The sequence below is a fragment of the Callithrix jacchus genome, chromosome 1 (genome assembly GCF_049354715.1).
Source record: "Callithrix jacchus isolate 240 chromosome 1, calJac240_pri, whole genome shotgun sequence".
Classification (NCBI taxonomy): Eukaryota; Metazoa; Chordata; class Mammalia; order Primates; family Cebidae; genus Callithrix; species Callithrix jacchus.
Window position 1 is genome coordinate 124,401,861 of NC_133502.1, and position 20,655 is coordinate 124,422,515.

General features: G+C 45.6%; 2 protein-coding genes across 2 annotated transcripts; both read right to left on the reverse strand.

Moving 5' to 3' along the window:
• Nucleotides 1–289: 289 nt before the first annotated feature.
• Nucleotides 290–6,203, reverse strand: LOC144582180 (uncharacterized). The gene is made up of 2 exons (XM_078369761.1): nt 2,930–6,203; nt 290–885 (listed from the first exon to the last, which is right to left on the reverse strand). The coding sequence occupies exon 1, from the start codon at nt 5,026–5,028 to the stop codon at nt 4,432–4,434; it is 597 nt and encodes a 198-aa protein (XP_078225887.1). The 5' UTR covers nt 5,029–6,203; the 3' UTR covers nt 290–885; nt 2,930–4,431.
• On the reverse strand, nt 290–10,897 carry LOC144578690 (uncharacterized). The gene is made up of 4 exons (XM_078345856.1): nt 10,877–10,897; nt 7,061–7,208; nt 5,968–6,506; nt 290–1,155 (listed from the first exon to the last, which is right to left on the reverse strand). The coding sequence occupies exons 1-4, from the start codon at nt 10,895–10,897 to the stop codon at nt 769–771; spliced, it is 1,095 nt and encodes a 364-aa protein (XP_078201982.1). The 3' UTR covers nt 290–768.
• Nucleotides 10,898–20,655: the final 9,758 nt, after the last annotated feature.

Here is a 20,655-nt window from a genome sequence, read left to right on the forward strand (position 1 = left end):
ATCCAGAGACATTAGTAAAAGTTACCAAGATAAACAACAGTATTCTTATGAATAATGCTTAAAGAAGCTTTATTAGGTGCAGTTTACCTACCAAAGCATTCACCCATTTGAAATGTACAGGTTAATGGTTTTTGGTAAGTGTGTATAAACATACACAGAGCACAAACTTCAGTTTAAAACATCTCCGCACCCCAACTATCATGCCCATTTGCAGTCAACCCTGCTTCTACCTGTGCGACCCCCTTGTAGACCCCTGCCCGGTACCCGACCCCAAATAACAGCTCGAGAGTTGGAAGCCGAGTTCAGGTTTATTGGGACCAGCGGGCAGGCCAGGAAAGGAAGGAGATCGGGGCTGGCTGCGACTGCGCAGCTGGGGTAGGAGGGTTTTATAGGGGGGGTGGACGGGGCGTGGACACAGGGCTGGCGGAGTGTCGTAGGAGCTTAGGATAGGCTGTCCGTCTCTGGGCAGACTGCTGAGGTGGCTCAGAGGGTTACGTGTCGGTTCAGGATAGGCCGAGGCTTGGCGGGCTTTCCTGCTGCGATGATTGGCTGCTTGTTGTTGCTGGGCAGAACAGAGCAGGCTTGGCGGGCTTTTCTCAGGGCAGCAGGAAGCCTGGGGGGAGGGTGGGGGCAAGAAACCTGGGGGAAAGATGGCGGGACTTTCTACCGAACATTCCCGACTCCTTAAAAAGGAAAAGGGCGGCGGAATCGATCTGGCTACTTCCTGCTGACAAGGGTCGACGGGGGGTTCTGAAGAGGTCTCTTTTCTTAAGGAGCCTGGATGTTCAGGGAGAGGTCTGTTTCTTGCACTTGTTCAGGGTGGGGTTGGAGCAGCATCTGGTGGATGGTGACTCGAGTCAGTTCTTGAAAGCGCCGCTGTATGAACTGTAGAAAGCAAGGAGCAATAAGTAAGATTAGGCAAACGGCCACTAGGGGCCCAAGCAATGGGGACAAGAGGGTATACATAGAGGAAGACCACCACGCTGTGGCTTCAGCCGAGAACTTCTGACTCTGCAGGTTAGTTTTGAGTTTCTGGAGGCTCTCGATTCGGGTTTCTACTAGGCCGGATTCATTGATGTAGTAACAGCACTCTTCTTGTAGGAAGATACAGGTCCCTCCTCGTTCAGCAGTGAGCAGGTCTAGGGCTCTTCGGTTCTGCAAGCCAACTTGGGCAACTGAGGTGATCTGTTGTTGGAGTGATGCTAAAGACTCAGTAGAGTCATCAATAGCCGCTTGGAGTTGTGAGGTCAGTCGGGCTATGGCCAGGTGAGAGTGGACTAGTGCCCCTCCCCCTAATCCTGCTGCAAGTGCTGAACCAGCAAGGGAGACTCCAACGGCAATGGGTAGGAAGGCAGCTCGTCGGGTGCGGCGATGGGGAGCTTGCAGCATCTGGAATTCGGCTGAAGAATATATAGTGAGTCGAGGGACTAGGGTTACTGGGAGGCATAAAAGAGATGAGGAAAGGCCAATGTAGAGAGTTTTTGTTAAGGTCCTGTTACACCAAAAAAAACATTCCTCGTGGGGCTGTTATATTAGTGGTTACCAGTATAGTTCTGTTACAGCTAGGGAAGTTTCGGCCTAGGGAATAGCACACAGGTAGCTGTTCAAAATCAGGTGGAGTGTAGAGATCGACTTCCCTGACGGGGGAGAAGGAAGAAGTTGAGGCTGAAAGGTTGAGAGGGATGGGGTAAGGGACTGCAATGAAGGGAGTCTGTCCTAAGAAGGCACACATGAGGCATGAAGTTAGGTCAGTTAGTCCTGAGAGGTTAGCTAACTTGATTCCTTCTTGGAGAAAAGTTAACCAGGAAAACGGAGACGAATGTGGTTGCAATTGGTCATTCAGAGATTTTTCTTGTAGGCTAATATCAGAGTGGACTTGGTGGACTGTACGTACGTATGCCCGCCAGATGTACAGGTGGGAAGAGGGATATTTGGTATCTTTGTGGTCATACACGGCAGCTTTCTGGGGGCTTTTCCACCGGTTGTCCCAGGGGTCAGGTATGAGAATGGAATACCGTGTAGAACCGATAATGGTGTTTCCTTCTCCATCTATGTCTGGGATGATTTTGAGCTGAGATCGGGCAGGTACTGTGGACTTGACGGCTATATGTAGTCGACAGTTCATCCAAGTACATCCCATGCAGGAGCGCCAAGGAGTATTATTGCATGCTCCTGATGGTTGGTCATGGTTGAAGCACATGAGGGGTATATCAGTATGGATGTTATGGAATTTGGTGAAGTTCAGATATATGGCCCTTTGGCATCCGGCTGCGGGGCAGTCGGAAGTTGCAAGAAGATGGTTGTGGCTGTATGGAGGGGTATTACAGATGAAGGTGGTTTTGGTATAGTTTTCAGTTAGGAAGAATCTCCATCTGTAGGGGGTGTGGCTGCTAGGCCCTGGTAAGTTTGACAGATAAAGGGCCAGTAGGAACAGCCTTCCAGCATAAGGAGGGTCCATGAGGGGCCTTTTTTACCCGAGACAGGTGGACCCAAGATGGGATTTCAGCAACTCTTATAGCTGATGGAGTGGTAAGGAGGACTGTGTATGGTCCTTCCCACTTGGGGGCGAGGGGCTTTGGGGAGAGGGACCTGATAAGAACTGAGTCCCCGGGGGAGACTTTCTGTGTATTTTCAGATGGCTGGGTGGGTTGGGGAAGAGAAGCGTTGGCGTGTTCTCGGAGAAGGCTGCGAAGGAGAGTAAAGTAGGGGAGGTAGCTGTCTAGAGGAGTGGTCTCTGGCGGTGGGGGAGTTGAAAGTAGGAAGGGGCGACCATACAGCAGCTCAAACGGGCTAAGCTGTGATGGGCCCCGGGGGCTTGCTCTCAACCTGGTGAGGGCGATAGGAAGCAAGGTTACCCAGGATTGGCGGAGCTCAAGCATGAGCTTGGTCAGATGCTCCTTTATTAGGCCATTGGCCCGTTCCACCTTACCAGAGGACTGAGGATGGTAGGCGGCGTGTAGCTTCCACTGAATTCCTAGAGAGGTAGAAACGGCATTAGTGACTTTGAAGATAAAGGCTGGGCCGTTGTCTGACTGTATGGTAGCCGGGAGTCCAAAGCGTGGGATGATGTCTTGAATGAGATGAGTGGCTACTGTCCCGGCAGACTCAGAGGCTGTGGGGTAAGCTTCAATCCAGCCTGAAAAAGTGTCAACAATGGTTAGCAGATACCGGTACTGTTTATGCTTTGGCATATGGGTGAAATCAATTAGCCAGTCTTGGCCAGGTAGGAACCCACGTAGCTGATAAAGCTGGCGCCGAGGATGACAGGAACCCTGGGAATTAGTTTTTGCGCAGACAGTACATGAGGACTGGACTTCCTGTATGGTACTGAGGAGATGGTGAGGGTGAAAAGTGGGTTGAGGAATCGGTATAAGGCTTTAGGCCCAATGTGGAGTGAATTATGGATGTCTTGGATTATCTGGTACCTTTGCTTTTCAGGGAGGATGAGGAGGTTATGCTTGAAGGCCAAGTCATCCTTGAACCGTACCCCGGGGGTAGACTGGAGGGTCTGGAATTCTGAGGCAGAGTATTGAGGGCTAGGAGAAAGAGGCTGTGTGGGCTGGCAGTGGGGAAGGTTATGACGGCCTTCAGCTTTGAAAGGATGTCTTGCCCCAGAAGGGGAACTGGGCAGGTGGGGATTACTAAAAAGAGTGGGTGAATGGAGTGGAGTTATATGAGCACATGAGTGGTGGGGTTTGGTAGGGGATACTCGGGGTCCCATCGATTCCCATGACCGAGACCTGGGAAGGGGTGAGACGGCCAGAATAAGAAGGAAGAGCAGAGGAGGTAGCCCCCATGTCTTGTGACCCTAGGCTCAGCAAGGGTAACCGGAGTCGGAAAGCCAGGGCCCCGCTAGTCGTCTAGCAGCCCTAATAGCCTGGGGAATGGAGTTCCCTCGGAGGTCGGCTCCTGGCAAGCAGGCTCCTCCCTACTGAGGGTGACTGCTGGCTGAGTAACGCCAGTTTGTCTGTTTTGAGGAACCGGCACCCTGGGGAAGCTGGGGCAGTCTGACTTCCAGTGTCCCGGGAGCTGACAGATAGGGCAAGGCTTAGTTGGTGGCCATGGTTGTGGACAGGCTCGGGACCAGTGTCCTTCCTTTCCACATTTGAAACATGCCCCTGGAGGGGCATGGGTTTCGGCCTTGGGCTTCTGGTTCCCTGCCGGCCTTAGAGCCGCCACTAGGGCTTGGGTCTGGAGGGCAGCCTTCTGCTTCATGCGAGTTTGGCGGGCAGCCTCAGCCGCATCTTCCCTGGCATTGAATACTTTAAAGGCCATTTTTACCAGGTCTTGGATGGGAGTCTCTGGCCCCTCTTCTGCTTTCTTTAGTTTCTTTCTTATGTCGGGTGCTGATTGGGAGATAAAATGGGAGGCTAATACAGTGGCCCCGTTTTGAGGGGCTGGATCTAGTCGAGTATACCGGACTAGGACTTCTTACAAGTGGGCGAGAAAGAGGGCGGGGTTCTCATCAGGTAGTTGGGTGATTTCTCTCAGTTTATCATAGTTTACAACTTTGTTAGATACAGCATCCATTCCCCTGAGGAGGTATCTAATCATGCGGTCCCTCTTGGGTATATCAGACCCTCGATTAGCCTGATAGTCCCATTGGGGGTCTTCACCTGGGATTGCTTCGGGGCCTAGGGGGATCTGGTTATCTATAGCATGGTCTTTATCTGCTTGGTTTCTGGCTGCAGCGAGGATGCGCTCGTGCTCCTCCACTGTGAGGGTGGAGGAACAGATAATGCGAATATCATGCCAAGTGAGGCTGTAGGCTTGAGTGAGGTATTGGAATTCCTTAATATAGGTGGACGGGTCGGCTGAGAAGGATCCTAAACGTTTCTCAATTTGGGACAGGTCTTGGAGTGAGAAAGGAACATGGACCCTGATTAAACCTTCTGCGCCTGCTACTTCTCGCAGTGGGGCCAGGATAGCTGGCTGGTGGGAGCGGGTGTGGGCCGCCACCGGAGAGGCAAAAGGAAGTGCGGCCTCTGAGGGAGGGGGCTCGGAGGGAGTAGAGGGAGAGCGAGGCATGGCCTCCGAGGTAGGAGGTGCAGAGGGAGCAGAGGAAGAGCGTGCCGTTGATGGCGACTGGTTGCTGAGATTGGCAGGAGAGGATAGATGTTCAGGCAGATCCTCCGGTGAGGAGTAGGGACGGGGAGAGGTAGTGGACTTCTGGAGTGGGAACAAAGGGGGAAGACGTGGTCAGGCATCTCTTCCTGTAGAGTATAGGGAGGTGGCTTGGTTGGGGAGGTAGGAGTCTGCGGTGGGGGAGTTCGGGCTAAAAGAACTTGGTGAGTGGAGCAAGAAGAGCAGAGGTCAGGATGGGAACGCAGGTCCCAAAAAGCCTGAACATAAGACACTTCCTTATCTTTGCCAGTTCGGCGGCAGAAGTTATCTAGGTCACGGAGCACATTTAAATCGAAAGTGCTGGTGGGAGGCCAATGCGACCTGTTATCGAGCTGATACTGGGGCCAGGCCACCTGGGAGAGGAAGACAAGCTTTTTCCGCCTAAGGGTTTTGGGAGTAGCCCAAGCGGGTAAAGTCGAGAAGTAAACAACCTAGTGGGGCGTTTTTAGGAGTTTTGGACTCCACGTTCCCCATGATGCGTGTGGCAAAGGGTTCCTGCCAGCCGAGGGCGGTCTCGGAACAGTATCCGAGCTCGGAACAGTATCTGAGTGGGCTGGGGTAGTGTGGGGGGAGGCGTCCCTCCAACCCATCAGCTTCCCCAGAGGAAGGTGGATAGGAAGGACCAGAGAAGGCGTCCCCTGTCTGATCGTTCCTATTTAATGGTTTTGGATTGGGTGGGTCAGAGAAGGCGTCCCTTGTCTGCCGACCCAAGGCTCCTGGAACCTGGTTGGGGGATCCTGCTCGGGCCGGCCGGCGCTTGGCGAGGGATCCGTGGATTGGGACTGAGAGGAAGGGCCTTTGCCACACGCACCACGGAAGGAGAAGGTAAGAAACAGGACTTACCTGGTCCGGAGTGCTGAGGCCGAATTGGAGGAGGGCTGGGGAGGTCGCTGGAGGGAGGGGGTCGCTAGGGGGGCTAGCGACCCTCCGTCCCGGGTTTCGGCACCATATGTATGACCCCCTTGTAGACCCCTGCCCGGTACCCGACCCCAAATAACAGCTCGAGAGTTGGAAGCCGAGTTCAGGTTTATTGGGACCAGCGGGCAGGCCAGGAAAAGAAGGAGATCGGGGCTGGCTGCGACTGCGCAGCTGGGGTAGGAGGGTTTTATAGGGGGGGTGGACGGGGCATGGACACAGGGCTGGCAGAGTGTCGTAGGAGCTTAGGATAGGCTGTCCATCTCTGGGCAGACTGCTGAGGTGGCTCAGAGGGTTACGTGTCGGTTCAGGATAGGCCGAGGCTTGGCGGGCTTTCCTGCTGCAATGATTGGCTGCTTGTTGTTGCTGGGCAGAACAGAGCAGGCTTGGCGGGCTTTTCTCAGGGCAGCAGGAAGCCTGGGGGGAGGGTGGGGGCAAGAAACCTGGGGGAAAGATGGCGGGACTTTCTACCGAACACTACCCTATCTTCAGGCAATCAATTTGTGAGTAATTTTTACATTACAAAAATTGAGATATTTTAGTTAAGTAGAAAATGTTACAGTTTTGTTGATAAATAGTACTGGCATCGTTAGCCATCCGTCTTGAAATATATCCCAACTAACATGCTCACCTCCGTGAGTTCTCTCTGCACATCCTTACCACTCTGGAGAGATAGCTCCAGCATCTCTACTTTGTTTAATTCAGGCTATCACCATATCCAAGTTTCAAGGGGTTATCCCAGCAACACATTAGGACTAGCTCCAGGTGTTGAATACTGAGTCACAGGAGAGTTCTCCCATGCCAATGAACTCTCCAATTCAGCCTTAAATTTCTCACACCCATCCCCATTTCAACACTTGAGATTCACTCCCACAAATCTTCCCTTGGTCTCTGCCAGTAGGTATGAGCCTCCTCTTCCTGCAGTGCATAGACTATTTCCCCCAGAGCAGGTGCTGTGTTTCTCTGCTCTGGGTGTACTAAGCTATGTCACTTTATCAGCAGAAAGGGCACAGGGACCGACCTTGGGAAGAAGGAACTTTAGGTGAAGTCTTTGCAGGGTCTCCAAACAAGGGGAGGCTACTGTCCTCTAGCAAAGAGGAAGGATTTGCCTGTGTCAGATGGGATAATTCAAGAAAATCAAAGAGTTGAAGATTCTGAGCCTTGTACACCTAGACAGGTCCATGACAGTTTGTGGGTCCCATTCTTCCTCCTCCTGACATAAGAGAACTGTCGAGACCATACATTCTTGCTGCTGCTGCTGCTGCTGCTGCTTCCTCCTCCTCCTCCTCTTCCTCCTCCTCTTCCTCCTCTTCTTTCTTCTCCTTCTTTCTTCTTCTCATTCTCCTCCTCCTCCTCCTCTCCTTCTTCTCCTTCTCTGTCTTCTGCTTCCGTTGCTACTTGTTTCTTCTGCTGCTGCTTTTGCTTTCTTCTTCCCCTCCTCTTTTCCTTCTTTCTTCTTCTTCTTTTTTTTTTTGAAAGAAGGGTCTCACTGTGTCATCCAGGCTGGATTGCAGTGCCACAATCTTGGCTTACTGAAACCTCTGCCTCCCAGGCTCAAGTGATCCTCCCACCTCAGCCTCCTGACTCGCTGGGACTACAGGCATGCTCCACCATGCACAGCTAATTTTTGTAGAGATGCAGTCTCACTATATTACCCAGACTGGTCTCAAACTCCTGGGCTCAAATAATCGTCCTTACTTGGCCTCCTAAAGTGCTGGGATTAAAGGCAAGAGCCTCCATCCCTGACCTCCATTTTCTTTCTAGTTTTACCTCTGTAATGATTTCTGAGTTTGATTTCTAGTACAGTCTGCTCTGCAGCTGCAGGCAATAATCTGCAAATCCCATTTGTTTCACAGTAGGAGGGATTTTCCCAAGTGTTTTCATAGCTGCTAGACCTGTTTTATCTCATTCGATCTACACAACAAACCCACGGGAAAGGTGTGGTCATAGAAAAAAAAACCTAAGGCTCAGAATTCTAGACAAGTTTTTCTGACTCCAAAGCCCATACTCTCCATGTACCCTAGCAAATAGCATTTCAAGTAACTCTTGTTTTGCAGATGAGGTATTCAAGTCCCTGGATTCAAAACACATCACTTCCATGACCTCCCATTTATTAGCTCTGTTACGTGGGGTAGATTATTTAAACTCTCTGTGCCTTAATTTCTTTAATTGTAAATTGGAGATATAATACTTAAGTGTATGGTAATACTTAATATATAATACTTAAGTGTTACGGTAGGTTGAGGTGAAGTGTTTAAAATAATACAAGACTAGACTAGGGATGCCATGTGATTCAATAAAGAAAAGCTATCCAAGGTTCACAGATTCTGGGACTAGAATCAGCTCTTCTGACTCCAGCTATAAAGTCTTCCCCCATGAAACATTTCTGGAATGGTAGTTTAAGTCATCAGAAAATGAATTGCATTTTCCAAAATACTGATCATGAACCTCTTTTCAGCAAGCATAACATTGAACTGTGACAATGTATGTCTTTTTAAAATTTGGAGGCTGCACCCAGTATAGAATAATTCAAATTCATTCACCAAGAGACTAGGGAAAGAGCAGAAGCTCATAAGGTTGGAGCCACTGGAGATTTAAAGAATGAAAGTAGTGGCTGAGTGTGGTGGCTCACACCTGTAATCCAAGTACTTTGGGAGGTTGAGGCAGGCAGATCACTTGAGTGTAGAAGTTCAAGACCAGCCCGGACAACATGATGAAACCTCGTTTCTACCAAAATAAAAAAAAACAAACTGGGTGTTCATGGTGGTGCATGCCTGTAGTCCCAGCTGCTTGGGGAGCCGAGATGGGAGGATCACCTGAGCCCAGGAGGATGAGGCTGCAGTGAGCTGTGATTGCACCATACCCCATGAAGCTTAGGAGTGGTATAGAGCCTACCTGTCCTATGTATTACACTAGTGAAAATCTTGGTTGTAAGTGACACTAACCTAACACACAGTAAAACAAAAACAAAGGGATGAGTTGCTTCATGTCATAGGTAAACTCAAGGATGGAACTCACTTTGGGCAAAACTGGATCTAGAGCCTCAAGCAATGTCATTGTAGCTTGCTGCCCTCTTTTTTTCTTCTGTTTCTTTTTCTCAACTGTGCTTATTTCCATTCCCTTGATGTGTCGGCTTAATTCTCTACTGCCATAGACAACTCTTTGTACATCATGGGAAAGATAATTGCTGATAGACCTGAGTCTTCGTACATAAGGTGGAAGGAAGGTGCCCTTTCTGTTTAATTTCCAAATAGGAAAATTTCATGGAAGAAGCTTGATTAGCCCTGCTTGGATCTGTATCCATTTTTGGACAAGTCACAATGGTCTGAGCACTATGGTGAGGTGGATAGGGCCCCACGGTAGTCCTAGTGTCAGTCATTGCCCTCCCTTGTTGAGGAGGAGGGCCAAGGCTTTGGGATGGAGACAAAGCAGCTCCCAAGTCAAAGTGGAATACTGGACAAACACAAATCAATTGATGTCCACTTTATTCCTTATATCCAATCTCAGGCTCTCTCAATGGATCTCTTTCTTTTTCCCTTAGGTCCCAACTGGTTCCTGGTTTTATTTATGTTTTATAATCTCCTCTACTCTTAGACTTAATGTTTATATTTGATTCCCTTGCTGGACCTCAAGGATTGTGGCTCAGATGTGCTGTTCTAGTTCTGCTTTGGACAACTACCTTGAATAAGATTTCCTTCTGTGGCCAGCCCTAATGAACCAGCTTTTAGCACTAGTTTCACCTTTCCCCTTGAAAGGTGAGCTCACCTTTCCAATCCCCTTGAGCTCCCCAGAACCAGAAATCATGTGTGACTTCAGAGTTATAATGGATTTAGGGTTCACGTGACAGATAGCAAGTAGTAAGACTTCAGTTAACATAAATGCATTGGCAGGAATGAGGGGTGGGATCTCAAGAACATGGAGGTAGGAGGAGAAATATTAAGGTAGGAGGTAGGACATGAGGACTAACATGTATCAGAGTGAAAGCATTGTTGTAGTCAGGTCTTGGGAAAACTGTGGGGCTTTGAGGTTAAAGGGGAATAGGATCACTCCATGGTCAGTGAGAAACATGGAAACTCAGTGATTTTCTTTTATTTGGGAAAGGGTTGATATGACTTTTAAGACTCAATGTGTTGGTTTCCTCTCCATGCTTTTTTTTTGAAATTTGTTGAAGATACAAGCTCATTCATTCCATAGTTTCCTGCAGTCTGGATTTTCTTATTGTATCCCTGTGGTGTTATTTTACTTGTTCCTAATATCCTTTTCATTTCTAATGATTTGGTAGTTAGATCTAGGGAAGTGCCTTGAGTTTTTAGCAAGACTACCTCTTAACTAGTGTGTGCTTCCGTCAGGAGGTATTTAATCTTTGATAATTTTTGTGTGTGTGTGTGATTTTGGCAGCTGTTAATGGTCATTCCTTAGATGTGTTAATTCATTAGAAGTTGCAAAGTAGTGACATTCTAATTTTATCATTTCTTGATTTATTTGCTAATAAGGAAACTTTCATTGTCTAATACTTTTTTCAGCAGTATAGCCTATAGAGGAAAGACAGAATAAAATCTTGATTTTTTTCTGTTTTTGTTTTAAAAAGTTAATTGACTGCCATCTCCAATGGTGATCAATAAATATTTTAAAAGGATTGTGAATTCATTTATCTAAACATAACTGATATGTTTTTAATCCATTGGAGTTATCCTTTGATACTCCAATTGTCCCTACTTTGTGTTAATCTATTCAAGATGAATTTTAAGTCCTTGGGATACAACCCTAGGGGTCACTCCAAACTTCCTTGCTTTCTGGTGAGGTGAGAAATACCAGGCTCCTCTGGTAGATTTCTTACCTGAGAACTGGAATTGGCCATTTCTTCAAGGAGTCTTGTTTCTGTTGAGTAGAAGATAGGATTTGAGGACCACAGCCTAGGTACTAGGGGGTTATTTTATTTTCTGAATGAACAAGAACATGAAGCTACTCAATTATAATTAATATAAGTAATATGTAAGTGCTGACTGTTACTAATTCCATGAAAAGGCCCTACAGATTTTCAGAAAATTGCAGGGTGTGTTCAAATAGTTTTGTGAAGTCTCCCTCCCCCATTATCTTTGGAAGGTCCCTGGGGGCTTCTCAAACCTATAGGCTGTTCCTCTTCAGAGGCGCTGACACTTAGGTCTACTGATGGGCCTGTGAAACTGCCAAACATGTGAGATACACTAAATGAACAGAGAAATCAAACTTCGCTTTCAAATATAAGCCTAAAATTGAAGTCACTGGGCCAGATGCTTCAAACTTCAGGCATTGATTTGTGTGAGCAAGCTGTTTCTCACATGGAAAGCCCTATGTAATAGGCCTCAGGAGGGCTAGCAGCAAGGATCTATTTATTTAACAAAGTTTAAACATTCACCCAAGCAGTGAGGGATGCCAGCTGGTGGGGAAACTATCACAGTGACTGAAAGGCTATATCATCCAATCTGTGTGTTCTTTGTGCAGGTGAGCTCTGCAGAAAGCTAAATTTGAGTTTGTGTGCTTAATCTGAGTTCAGCCAGTTGTTAATTGTAATGTTCAGTTTCACTGATAGCCAGATGCGATTATTTCTGCCATGGGGCCATTCCTACCCGGAGGTCTGGAATGCACCTTTCCAGGAGTCAAACTCCCCCTTCCCTGGACATTGCCGGAGGCTGTTCAAATTGTATAAAGAGCAAGACTCCTCTTTATAAATGAGTTAACACCACCATCTCCCCATTTTCTCTTGAAAATATAGCATTTATGCATTTTATCATGCAGGTCTACTAGATGGTCCTGGGTCTTTAGCTGGGGGAATTCTTGCTTGCCTTGCACCCAGCATTTGTTTAAATGCAAGAAGACATGAGTGGCCCTTGTCCACACATTTTAAGAGGTTTGCTGACTTTGCTTTCCAAAACTGATTCACTTTATTCTTCCCACCTGAAGTTGAGCAGTGGCATCTTCAGAAAGAACATCTGACGCACAGAGGTGATTGACTTTTGGGTGACAACATGGAATTACAGTTGCATATTTGGGGGTTATGAATATGAAGCCACCAAATCCAGCTGGTAAAAGTCAGAAACTTATAGAGTATGACATCGTATCATTTGCCGGCTAACCATGCAAATCTTACATGGTGGCAATACCATGTTTCAAAGTCTTTCAAACTAGTACAAGCATGAGAAAACATATCCCTATGATATTTTTAATAAGGAGTTTGGTTACAAGATTTTATCTCTGGGAGAACACAAAACTTTCTTTCACCTTCACCTCACCTTCTTCTTTTACCTTTTCTTTTATGGTGGAGAGGAAGCATATTTGGGTCCAAAAAATGACACAGATAGGCCTCCATAAGTATGAGTAGAATGGTTTTCTGCGTATTAGGAGGAGGCTGGAAGTGGAGGGGGAAGGGGAATTCTGACCTGTATTGTGGACTCAATGGCAGCATCCTGGGGGATGCTGGGTTGTATATGTGATAAATCCTATGATGCTTGCTCCCAGGCCTATGCGCTCCCAGTATCTCCAAAGCAGATGAGCCCCATAGACTGGAAGCGTGAGCATCTCTGTGATAATTACTGTGGTTAATAACTGGAGTGCTCATCCAGATGTTTTGATGCTGTGCTAGGACCTTTGCATGATCCTTGGGAGGTAGGAGAGCCCCAGTGTTGAGTGGGATTGAGTTTTCCACCCAAGAATTGGAATTAAGTGGCTTTGGAAGGAACTGAGATCTGAATTTGTTTGCAAGGCTTGTGCCTACAACTCCCTCCTGAAATCTCAGGGATCTTATGCCATTAATTGTCACCTGTCTCCCCTCTCTCGGATCCACCTCTTCCTGGTTTTACTCTTCAGTATGTAAATACATTCAAATGTCCCACATCTCGAAATGATACCTTTCACCATCTTGAAATGATACCCTTCCCTAAGTGTCCCTCAGTCTTTCTCCTTCCTTGCATAGCCATCTTCTTGAATGAAGCATCTATTGCTCATAGCCATTTCATCTCTCCAATTTAACTGGTGTCAGTTTCTGTACTCAGCACTCCACATAACTGTCCTGATTAAGGGCACCAAAGTGTCGTTTCCTGACCCTATGTCATCGAAGTGCAAAGCTTCTTTCTGGAAACTTTGTTGCTTTGCCAATGGAGATGTTTCATTGCTTTCTCCCCCTGCTGTTTTGTTGTCTCTCATGTCTATGTAGCTTTCCTCCTGTGTGTCTGTGGGTGTTGGTCATTGTGAGGGCTCCTCTCCACATTCTTAGCTTGTCTCCCTCTCTCTCTGTATATATGTTCCCCAAAGAGTGACCAGACCGACTTCAATAACTTCAATTACTGTGTACCTGTTAATATGTTGAAAATCTTTCTCTTAAGTTCAGATTCTCTGATTTTTATATATGAAATTCAGCTTCTTAGTTCTTTAAACTTTGTATGTAAAGACAATTCATCATTTCCATTCTATCCTAAATCTACTTCTCCTCCTCAATTTTGAATATCAAGAAGTGACCCATCCGCCTACCTCATTACTTAAGCCCCAAACTTTGGATTCATTCTTGGCTCCTTCCTTCATCTCATCTGGCTCCCACATGAATGACCAAACCCTGTCCATTTAACTTTCAAAATCTTTTTTAGATCTCTCCCTTTTCTTTTATTCTAAGGTCAGACCCTAATATCTGCCTTTCTCCCCGATCCTCGCTAATACCATTAGAGGCATCCTACTTGGTCTTCTTCCCTTTTATCTTGCTCTCTTTCAACTCATTCTCTGCCTGTTTTTTACCTGACCTTTCTGAAATGCAAATTTCATTGTGTTACATCCTTGCTTAAACCTCGCACTGGTTCCTCATCATAGCAAGTGAGCATATCAGTGAGTATGCTTTGGCTAAAAATAACAGAAAACTTAACTGGGAGTGATTTAAGGCATAAGGGTTATTTTTTCTTTTCACAACAACAAGGCCAGAAATAGATGGTTCCAGGGGTGGGTATTTCAGCAGCTCTGTAATGTCATCAAGGACTACTGGCCTCACAGTGTTAGTGATGCTTCCATTAATGTCACCGGAAGGCTGCAACAGTAACAAGGACCACCTCTTTTCACAACTGTGACAAGCAGATTGACGTGATGGGCCATCTTCATGGGCGTCTCCTCTTTTATCATCAAAGAAATTCTATCTCAGCTGTCCCACTAGCAAATACTCCCTTATATCTCATTGTCCAGAATTTGGTCACAGGGCTGTTTCTAGCCATAAAAGCAGCAAGGAAAGTCAGTACCTGGCACACTCAGCCACCAACAGGAAGGCAGACCAGGGGAAAAGAAGTCAGGGGAAGGCTGGTGAGTAGGCAACCAAAAGTCATTGTCATGACTTTCAATTCCTGAGCTGCTTTCTCACTTCTATGCCTCTCCATCTGTGGCTCCATCACCTGAAACGTCACTGCCCATGTACACACCCCTCCTTTCACCTGGCTCACTCCTACCCCTTTTCAATCCTCAGCTCAGGCATTGCCCACACCCCTGCATGCTGGACGAAATGGCCATCTGGTGTTCTAGATTGCATCATTTATCCTACTCTACTGTAATTCCAAATTTCTCTCCCTCATACTAGTCTTCAACCCTCTTGAAAACATGAACTGACTCTTTGCCTTTGTTATAGCCACAATTCATTTTCTTTGCAGGGATTAAATATTTTTTAATCATCCCATGAATTGATTTGAATATAAAGCAGCTTCCTCGCGATTTTTTCCCCCATGGTTTGTTAACTACCAATAGCCAGTAGGGGGCACTGTGACCTTTGGCTAGAATGCCTTTTAGCGGGTAGTTGATTCCTATAGCAGTAAGCTAGCTTTTGTTTCTATTTTCTCCAAAAGAAGTTCTGATTTTTATTTTTTTAATCCAAAGATTGAAATAATGCAATAGTTATTTTAGAAATTTGAGTTTTTTCTATCAAAAGATTGAAATCATGCCTTAGTTATTTAAAGTTATACTTTGTATAATGTAATGTATCCAATAGAGTATGTTGAGGTCATTTGGAGTTATGGCAAACGTTCAGAATCCTCTGATGTTTATTACTAAAATGATGCACTCTTTAAGCTCCCCTCCTTTGGAAGAGTGGCTGCAGCTGCTGAGTTCTTGAGAATAGCTGAAGTGGTCCGAAGAGCATCATCTGGTATCTTGAAAATGTACCAACTTTTCACTTGTTCAAACACGGTTTCATTTCCTCACTTTGTGGGAAATCGCTTAGGCCAGGCTGGCCTGGGATGTTGTGGGGCCAAGGTGGGTGTTATCTCAGGACTGGAGGGGAATGAGTTTGGTTTAGGACATAAGGATAGCGTATCACTCACTCATTCATTCAGTGTTACATGCATTCGATAAATACTTGAGAAGTTGCTCAGTACCTGGCATTACTCTAGGCACTGGATAGCAATGGCTAAATGAAGCCAATTAAATCTTTCACTTCATGGAACTTAACTTCCAGGGAAGGAGACAAACAATTAAACAAACACATGTATAATAGAATGACAGAAAATCTAGAGACAAACAACCAAATAAACAGATGTATAATAAAACAACAGGAAACTTCTGTGGGAAAAAATATGACACAGGAAGGGGTTAGAGGGATGGCGAGGGTACTGTTTTAGGTATGCGCCATAGAGGGAAGAATGTTCCAGACAGAGGATTCAGCAAGTGCCAAGGCCCAAGGCCGGAGAGTGCCTGGCAAGTTGGAGGGATTCCAGAGAGGCCCCAGGACCTGAAGCAAGGGTGTGAGGGGCATGGAGGGAAAAGAGGGAAGTGGCGGGAACGGATGAGGAAATGCTGGAGGATCCCTGTAAAGAATGGGCTTTTCTTCTCAATGTGATGGGAAGCCATGGGAGGACTTTGAGCAGGGGAGTGGCTTGATCTGATTTACTTCTTAAAAAGAAAACCCTGCTGACTGTGAGAAGGGGTGGTCACCATTGGACGACTGGCCAGATGGGAGACCAGTGCAGGGGGCAGGCCAGAGGCACTGCTGATTGGACCACAGTAGCAGTAGTGGAGTGGCACGCAGTGGTCAAATTAGACTGCATTTGAAAGCTCTTAAAGATAGAGTTGCCAGGATTTTCAAGAGATTATATAAAGTGTGTGAGAGAAAGAGAATTGCCAAATCCAGAGTCTTCATTTTTTCTTTCTTTTCTGAGAATGCAATTTAAACAGGCCAAACCATTCATCCGTCTTACTCTTCTGTGCCCTAACAGCAAAACTAGTAACAAACAACTATTGTTTATGTTGTCATTAGCCATGAGGATCTCTGATTTCAGAAAATAGGACTGCAGAATGGAGATGTCCTTCATCACTCTTGATTGACAGCTGTCAGTCAGGTCTGCATGATCTGCGGGCATTACACACACATCAGGGACCTGCCCATATGTTCAGTGTCCTCTGTTTTCTCTCATGCCCTGCTGCCTGCTCTTTTACCTGGAATGGTAGCATTTCATTTTGTTAGCTGAAGCAAGCCACCTTTTTAATGTTCATCTCTATAACACAGAAAAGAACATGGTCTATGCCTTCTGATAAAGTGCAGTGAAACATCAGCATGGCATTTGTTATTAGCACAGGTTGGCAAAAATCCCTTGATCAGGGCTGATTATAATACTTTTAAGTCCTGTACCTATAGTTCAGTGAGCTGCACCCAGTGGTGTCTGCAAAGAAAAACAGGCTCGCCTCCCCAGGCAATGGAGCCAGTAGGAAGAGAGCCTAAGGTCCAGTCGCTTCTTTCATCAAAAAGGAACTCACAGTGTATAGATATGAACCTCATTAAAAGTATGCCCAATACCTTGGGAAGAATATTTGTGCAGCATTTCATAATGAAGAAGTCTGTCCTTCTGTGTTCCTGAGTCTCTCACCTTCTCTGCTGCTCTCTGTCTGTTTTGGGTACCCTCCTCCTATCTTCCTCATTTTCACAAGAGCCCCCTGATTGCAGTCCCTGCACCCACCACCTCTCTTACCCAGTCCTTCTTTTTAAAAAGCTCCTGTTGTGATCTTTTGAAATCATAGGTTTGATAAATTCACTTTTCCTCTCAAAAATTTTGGGCTGAGCGCAGTGGCTCCTGCCTGTAATCCCAGCACTTTGAGAGGCCAAGGCAGGTGGATCATAAGGTCAGGAGATTGAGACCATTCTGATGTGGTGAAACCCCATTTCTACTAAAAATACAAAAAATTAGCCGGGTGTGGTGGCACATACATACCTGTAGTCCCAGCTACTCAGGAGGCTGAGGCAGTAGAATCTCTTGAACCTGGGAGATGAAGGTTGCAGTGAGCCAAAATTGCACCACTGCACTCCAGTCTGGACAACTGAGTGAGACTCCATCTTGAAAAATAAAAAAATTTCCCCCATTGTGTACAGAATAAAGCCTGAACTTTAAAGTCCTTCATCATCTGGGCTCAATTGCCGTTTAAATTTGCATCTTCTCCCATCCCATCTTTTCAACCCTCTCTTCTGTGGACAATGGACACCTCCAGGATTCCTTTAGTAACAATATAAATTCAAGCCTTTGCTTTTCTCTACTGTTGCTTCTGTTGGGAATGCTCTTTCTTTTTCTCCTTGGAAACTCCTTACAGATCCTCCAATGCTCAGCTCAAAGCCCTTCCTCTGTAAGATCTTACACCACTCCCCCATGTCAGTTCCTCTCTGTGAGGTCATACCAATTTCAAAACCTCACATGCCACTATCCTAAGCTAATTAGGGCAGAACAGAAATAGATACTGTATTTTCCCACTGTCAGTGTGAGCTAAACACTGGGTATGCAGGAACACAAAGAATAGGAACAATAAGCACTAAGTATTCCAAAAAGTGGAGGGGGCAGCAGGCAAGGGTTGAAAACTATCTGCTGGATACTACATTTACTACGTAGGCAACTGTGGCAGTGACAGGATCATGAGAAGCGCAAAGCTCAGCATCATGGAATATACTCAGGTAACAAGACTGCCCTTGTACCCTCCGAATATAAAAACAAAACCAAACCTCGTGTGCCTCTGTTACAGTGCGGAAGCTAATAACTAAAGCTGTTAAAAGAGATTTCTTTAAGCCTTTAAAAGAGACTCCTTTAAGCCTTTCCTATGTATAATAATATGAATATATGTCTTCCACTCGAGACTACATGAGGATCAAGTTTTGCTTACATTCTGTAATGTTTCGGGGCTTAGTAATGTACCAGAGGTATAATTCATACCCAAGCATTGTCCACTGAGTAAAGACCCAATGATTTTGTTTTTGCCTTTGCTCGTTCTCCAGCACCTCCTGATGGTTAGGGTTCCTATAAGAATTCTGAGAAGACTGAAAAAAAAAGTTCTTTTTCACTAGAACGAGGTCTGGGAATGCCTCACTTTATAAACCATGGGCTATGCCTCAATTCATCACAGGGGATAAATCAAATTACCTTCTCTCCTGTCCAGAGTGCTTCTCACTTTCTGACATTAATCTAACATGTTTTGTAGATGTAACAGGTTTTAGATAATAAGATCAAATGTAATTAATTTGCTCAACATGTTGTAAGGTTCTATTCACATATGTGCTAAATGAAGAACTCAGTTTGTTTTACCCTCCGCCTTCTCCCTTGTGCAATTTAATAGTTTAGGAGTTCTGGTATAAAAATAAAGAGCAAGTGAAACATTTTCCTTTCACTCTGAAAAGTTTCAAGGATCACTAGGAGTTTCTATGTGCTCTGAATTAAGAATGCTACAAATATAAGAAATTGTATGGATTCTGCTTTGTTCTCATGCTGCTTTGGACTCAGAAGGGTGGAACATCTGCAAACACCTGCTTGGTCCTGTATCTGTAGGGGGAAGAGGCCGATCTAAATTCTACCATGGGAGCTGAGGGGTGTAAAAGAATACTGTTTTCACGAGAGAAAGAGAAGGCAAAAAAATATATATAGGTAGGTAGATGATTGATTGATAGATAAGTATACAGTCAAACCCTTTGATACCTGGATTAAGACTCTTACACAATGTGGGGGTCCATAATTAATGCCTGCTTCTGACTGAAGTGCTCTGAACAGGCCGAGACATCCTGCCGGCAATCAGGATGGTGTCATCTAGTTCAGTCTGGGGAAAAGCATTTTTTAATGTAAAACTGGGTACAGGTGGGACCATTTCAGTGTCTTAGAGGAAGATCCCAGGAGACTTGGACCTAAATTCCTCAAGAGGGCAGACTAAAATACAGCCAGGGGCATATGCCTGTCCTGGAGCCTAATGAAGAGCCTCAGAGACTGGTGCAAAAGGAAGCCTTTCCCAGCAACTACAGAAGGGGAAGATAGGGGTGGCCAAGAAACAGCGACAGCTACCAAAGGAGGTTCCCAGAGGGCAAGTAAAAAATGACATCTATGGTACCAGGAGCACTTCAATGGCCACTTTGGGGAAAGTGAGACCTGACCTGGGATGAGAGGTGTCCAAGGTAAACCAGACTGAGGTTTCTTATTTAAGAATTAAGGAAGCATAGGAAATGTGGGAAAGCACAAAACCACTAAAAGACTTCTACATAAGGTGTGCTGCCAGCCATTTTGCCTATATTTGCTCGTATTGACTGTTCTGGTGTGTGTGTGTGTGTGTGTGTGTGTGTGTGTGTATGTGTCAGTGTGTGTGTATGTGTGATGTGTCAGTGTGTGTGTGTGTGTGTGTGTGTGTGTGCGCGCACGCGCATTGGGAGAAGGTATAACAGAAACATTTTTTTATTGCTGTTGATGTGTTGTAGTATGGTTTCTTGTTTGTGTGTTTCTCTCTCTTGCCAGATTATGAGCTATCTGGGAGAAAGAAGCACACGTCATTCATTGTCGTACTGCTAGAACCTAACTCCGAACCTGGACTGCTGATTTATCAATAAATCTTGATGAACGAATGAATTTGTGAATGAATCAATAGATAAAGGGATCAAGCTGTGGTTTGGCTCTCTTTCACTGAAGGCTGATTCCATATGCTGCTTTCTAAAAAGTATTTCAGTAATCTCTGAGAAAGTTTACCACTAGCATAATCTGCATTTTAAAGGTGGAGGACTAAGAATATTTGCTTATCTATGCAAGACAGTCTGGAAAGATCAGATTCATGGTTAACAGTCCCTTTCAGTGGGCATGAGACAAAGACTTGTGCCTCCAAATGTACTCTGCAGATTCAAGGCCAAAGCACCACTGTCCTATCATTTGACTCCAATAGTTTACATGATTTTCAGGCCTGGGAATAGTTAGGCCAAAGGCAGCATGAAGGAATGCATGTTCAGGAACCATGCAAGAATTTCTTGTGTGGAACCATGGACAGCAATATGAAATTCAGTAAGAACAAGCAGGTTACCAGTGTGTTTTTTATTTGTTTTGCTTTATTATAAACTTACATTCATTGTCATCATCACCATTGAAACACTTGTGATGGCAATTTAAATTTCAAATAAGCAAACCCCAAAACAAGTAAACACATAAGAATATTCAAGAACAGAAAGTTTGTAGAGATAGTTTCCACACTCAGACCCAATCTCTGTGTGCATGAAAGCAAAGGAAGAGAGCTTAGAAGTGTCTTTTCATGATGAGCATCCCTGTATTTCCTGAGTTACTTGCGTATAACTTACTCCTACAGATGAGCTATGGAGAGTTCTTGAATGGGACCTCTGTTGGCAAAAAC

Coding starts and splice junctions, on each gene's coding strand:
- LOC144582180 (XM_078369761.1), bottom strand. CDS start 5,028: ATGCCTCGCTCTCCCTCTACTCCCTCCGAGCCCCCTCCCTCAGAGGCC.
- LOC144578690 (XM_078345856.1), bottom strand. CDS start 10,897: ATGGCCAATTCCAGTTCTCAG. Junction 7,209..10,876: donor TGGCCAATTCCAGTTCTCAG/GTAAGAAATCTA, acceptor GGACCTGTCTAG/GTGTACAAGGCTCAGAATCT. Junction 6,507..7,060: donor TAAAGTTCCTTCTTCCCAAG/GTCGGTCCCTGT, acceptor AGTGTTCGGTAG/AAAGTCCCGCCATCTTTCCC.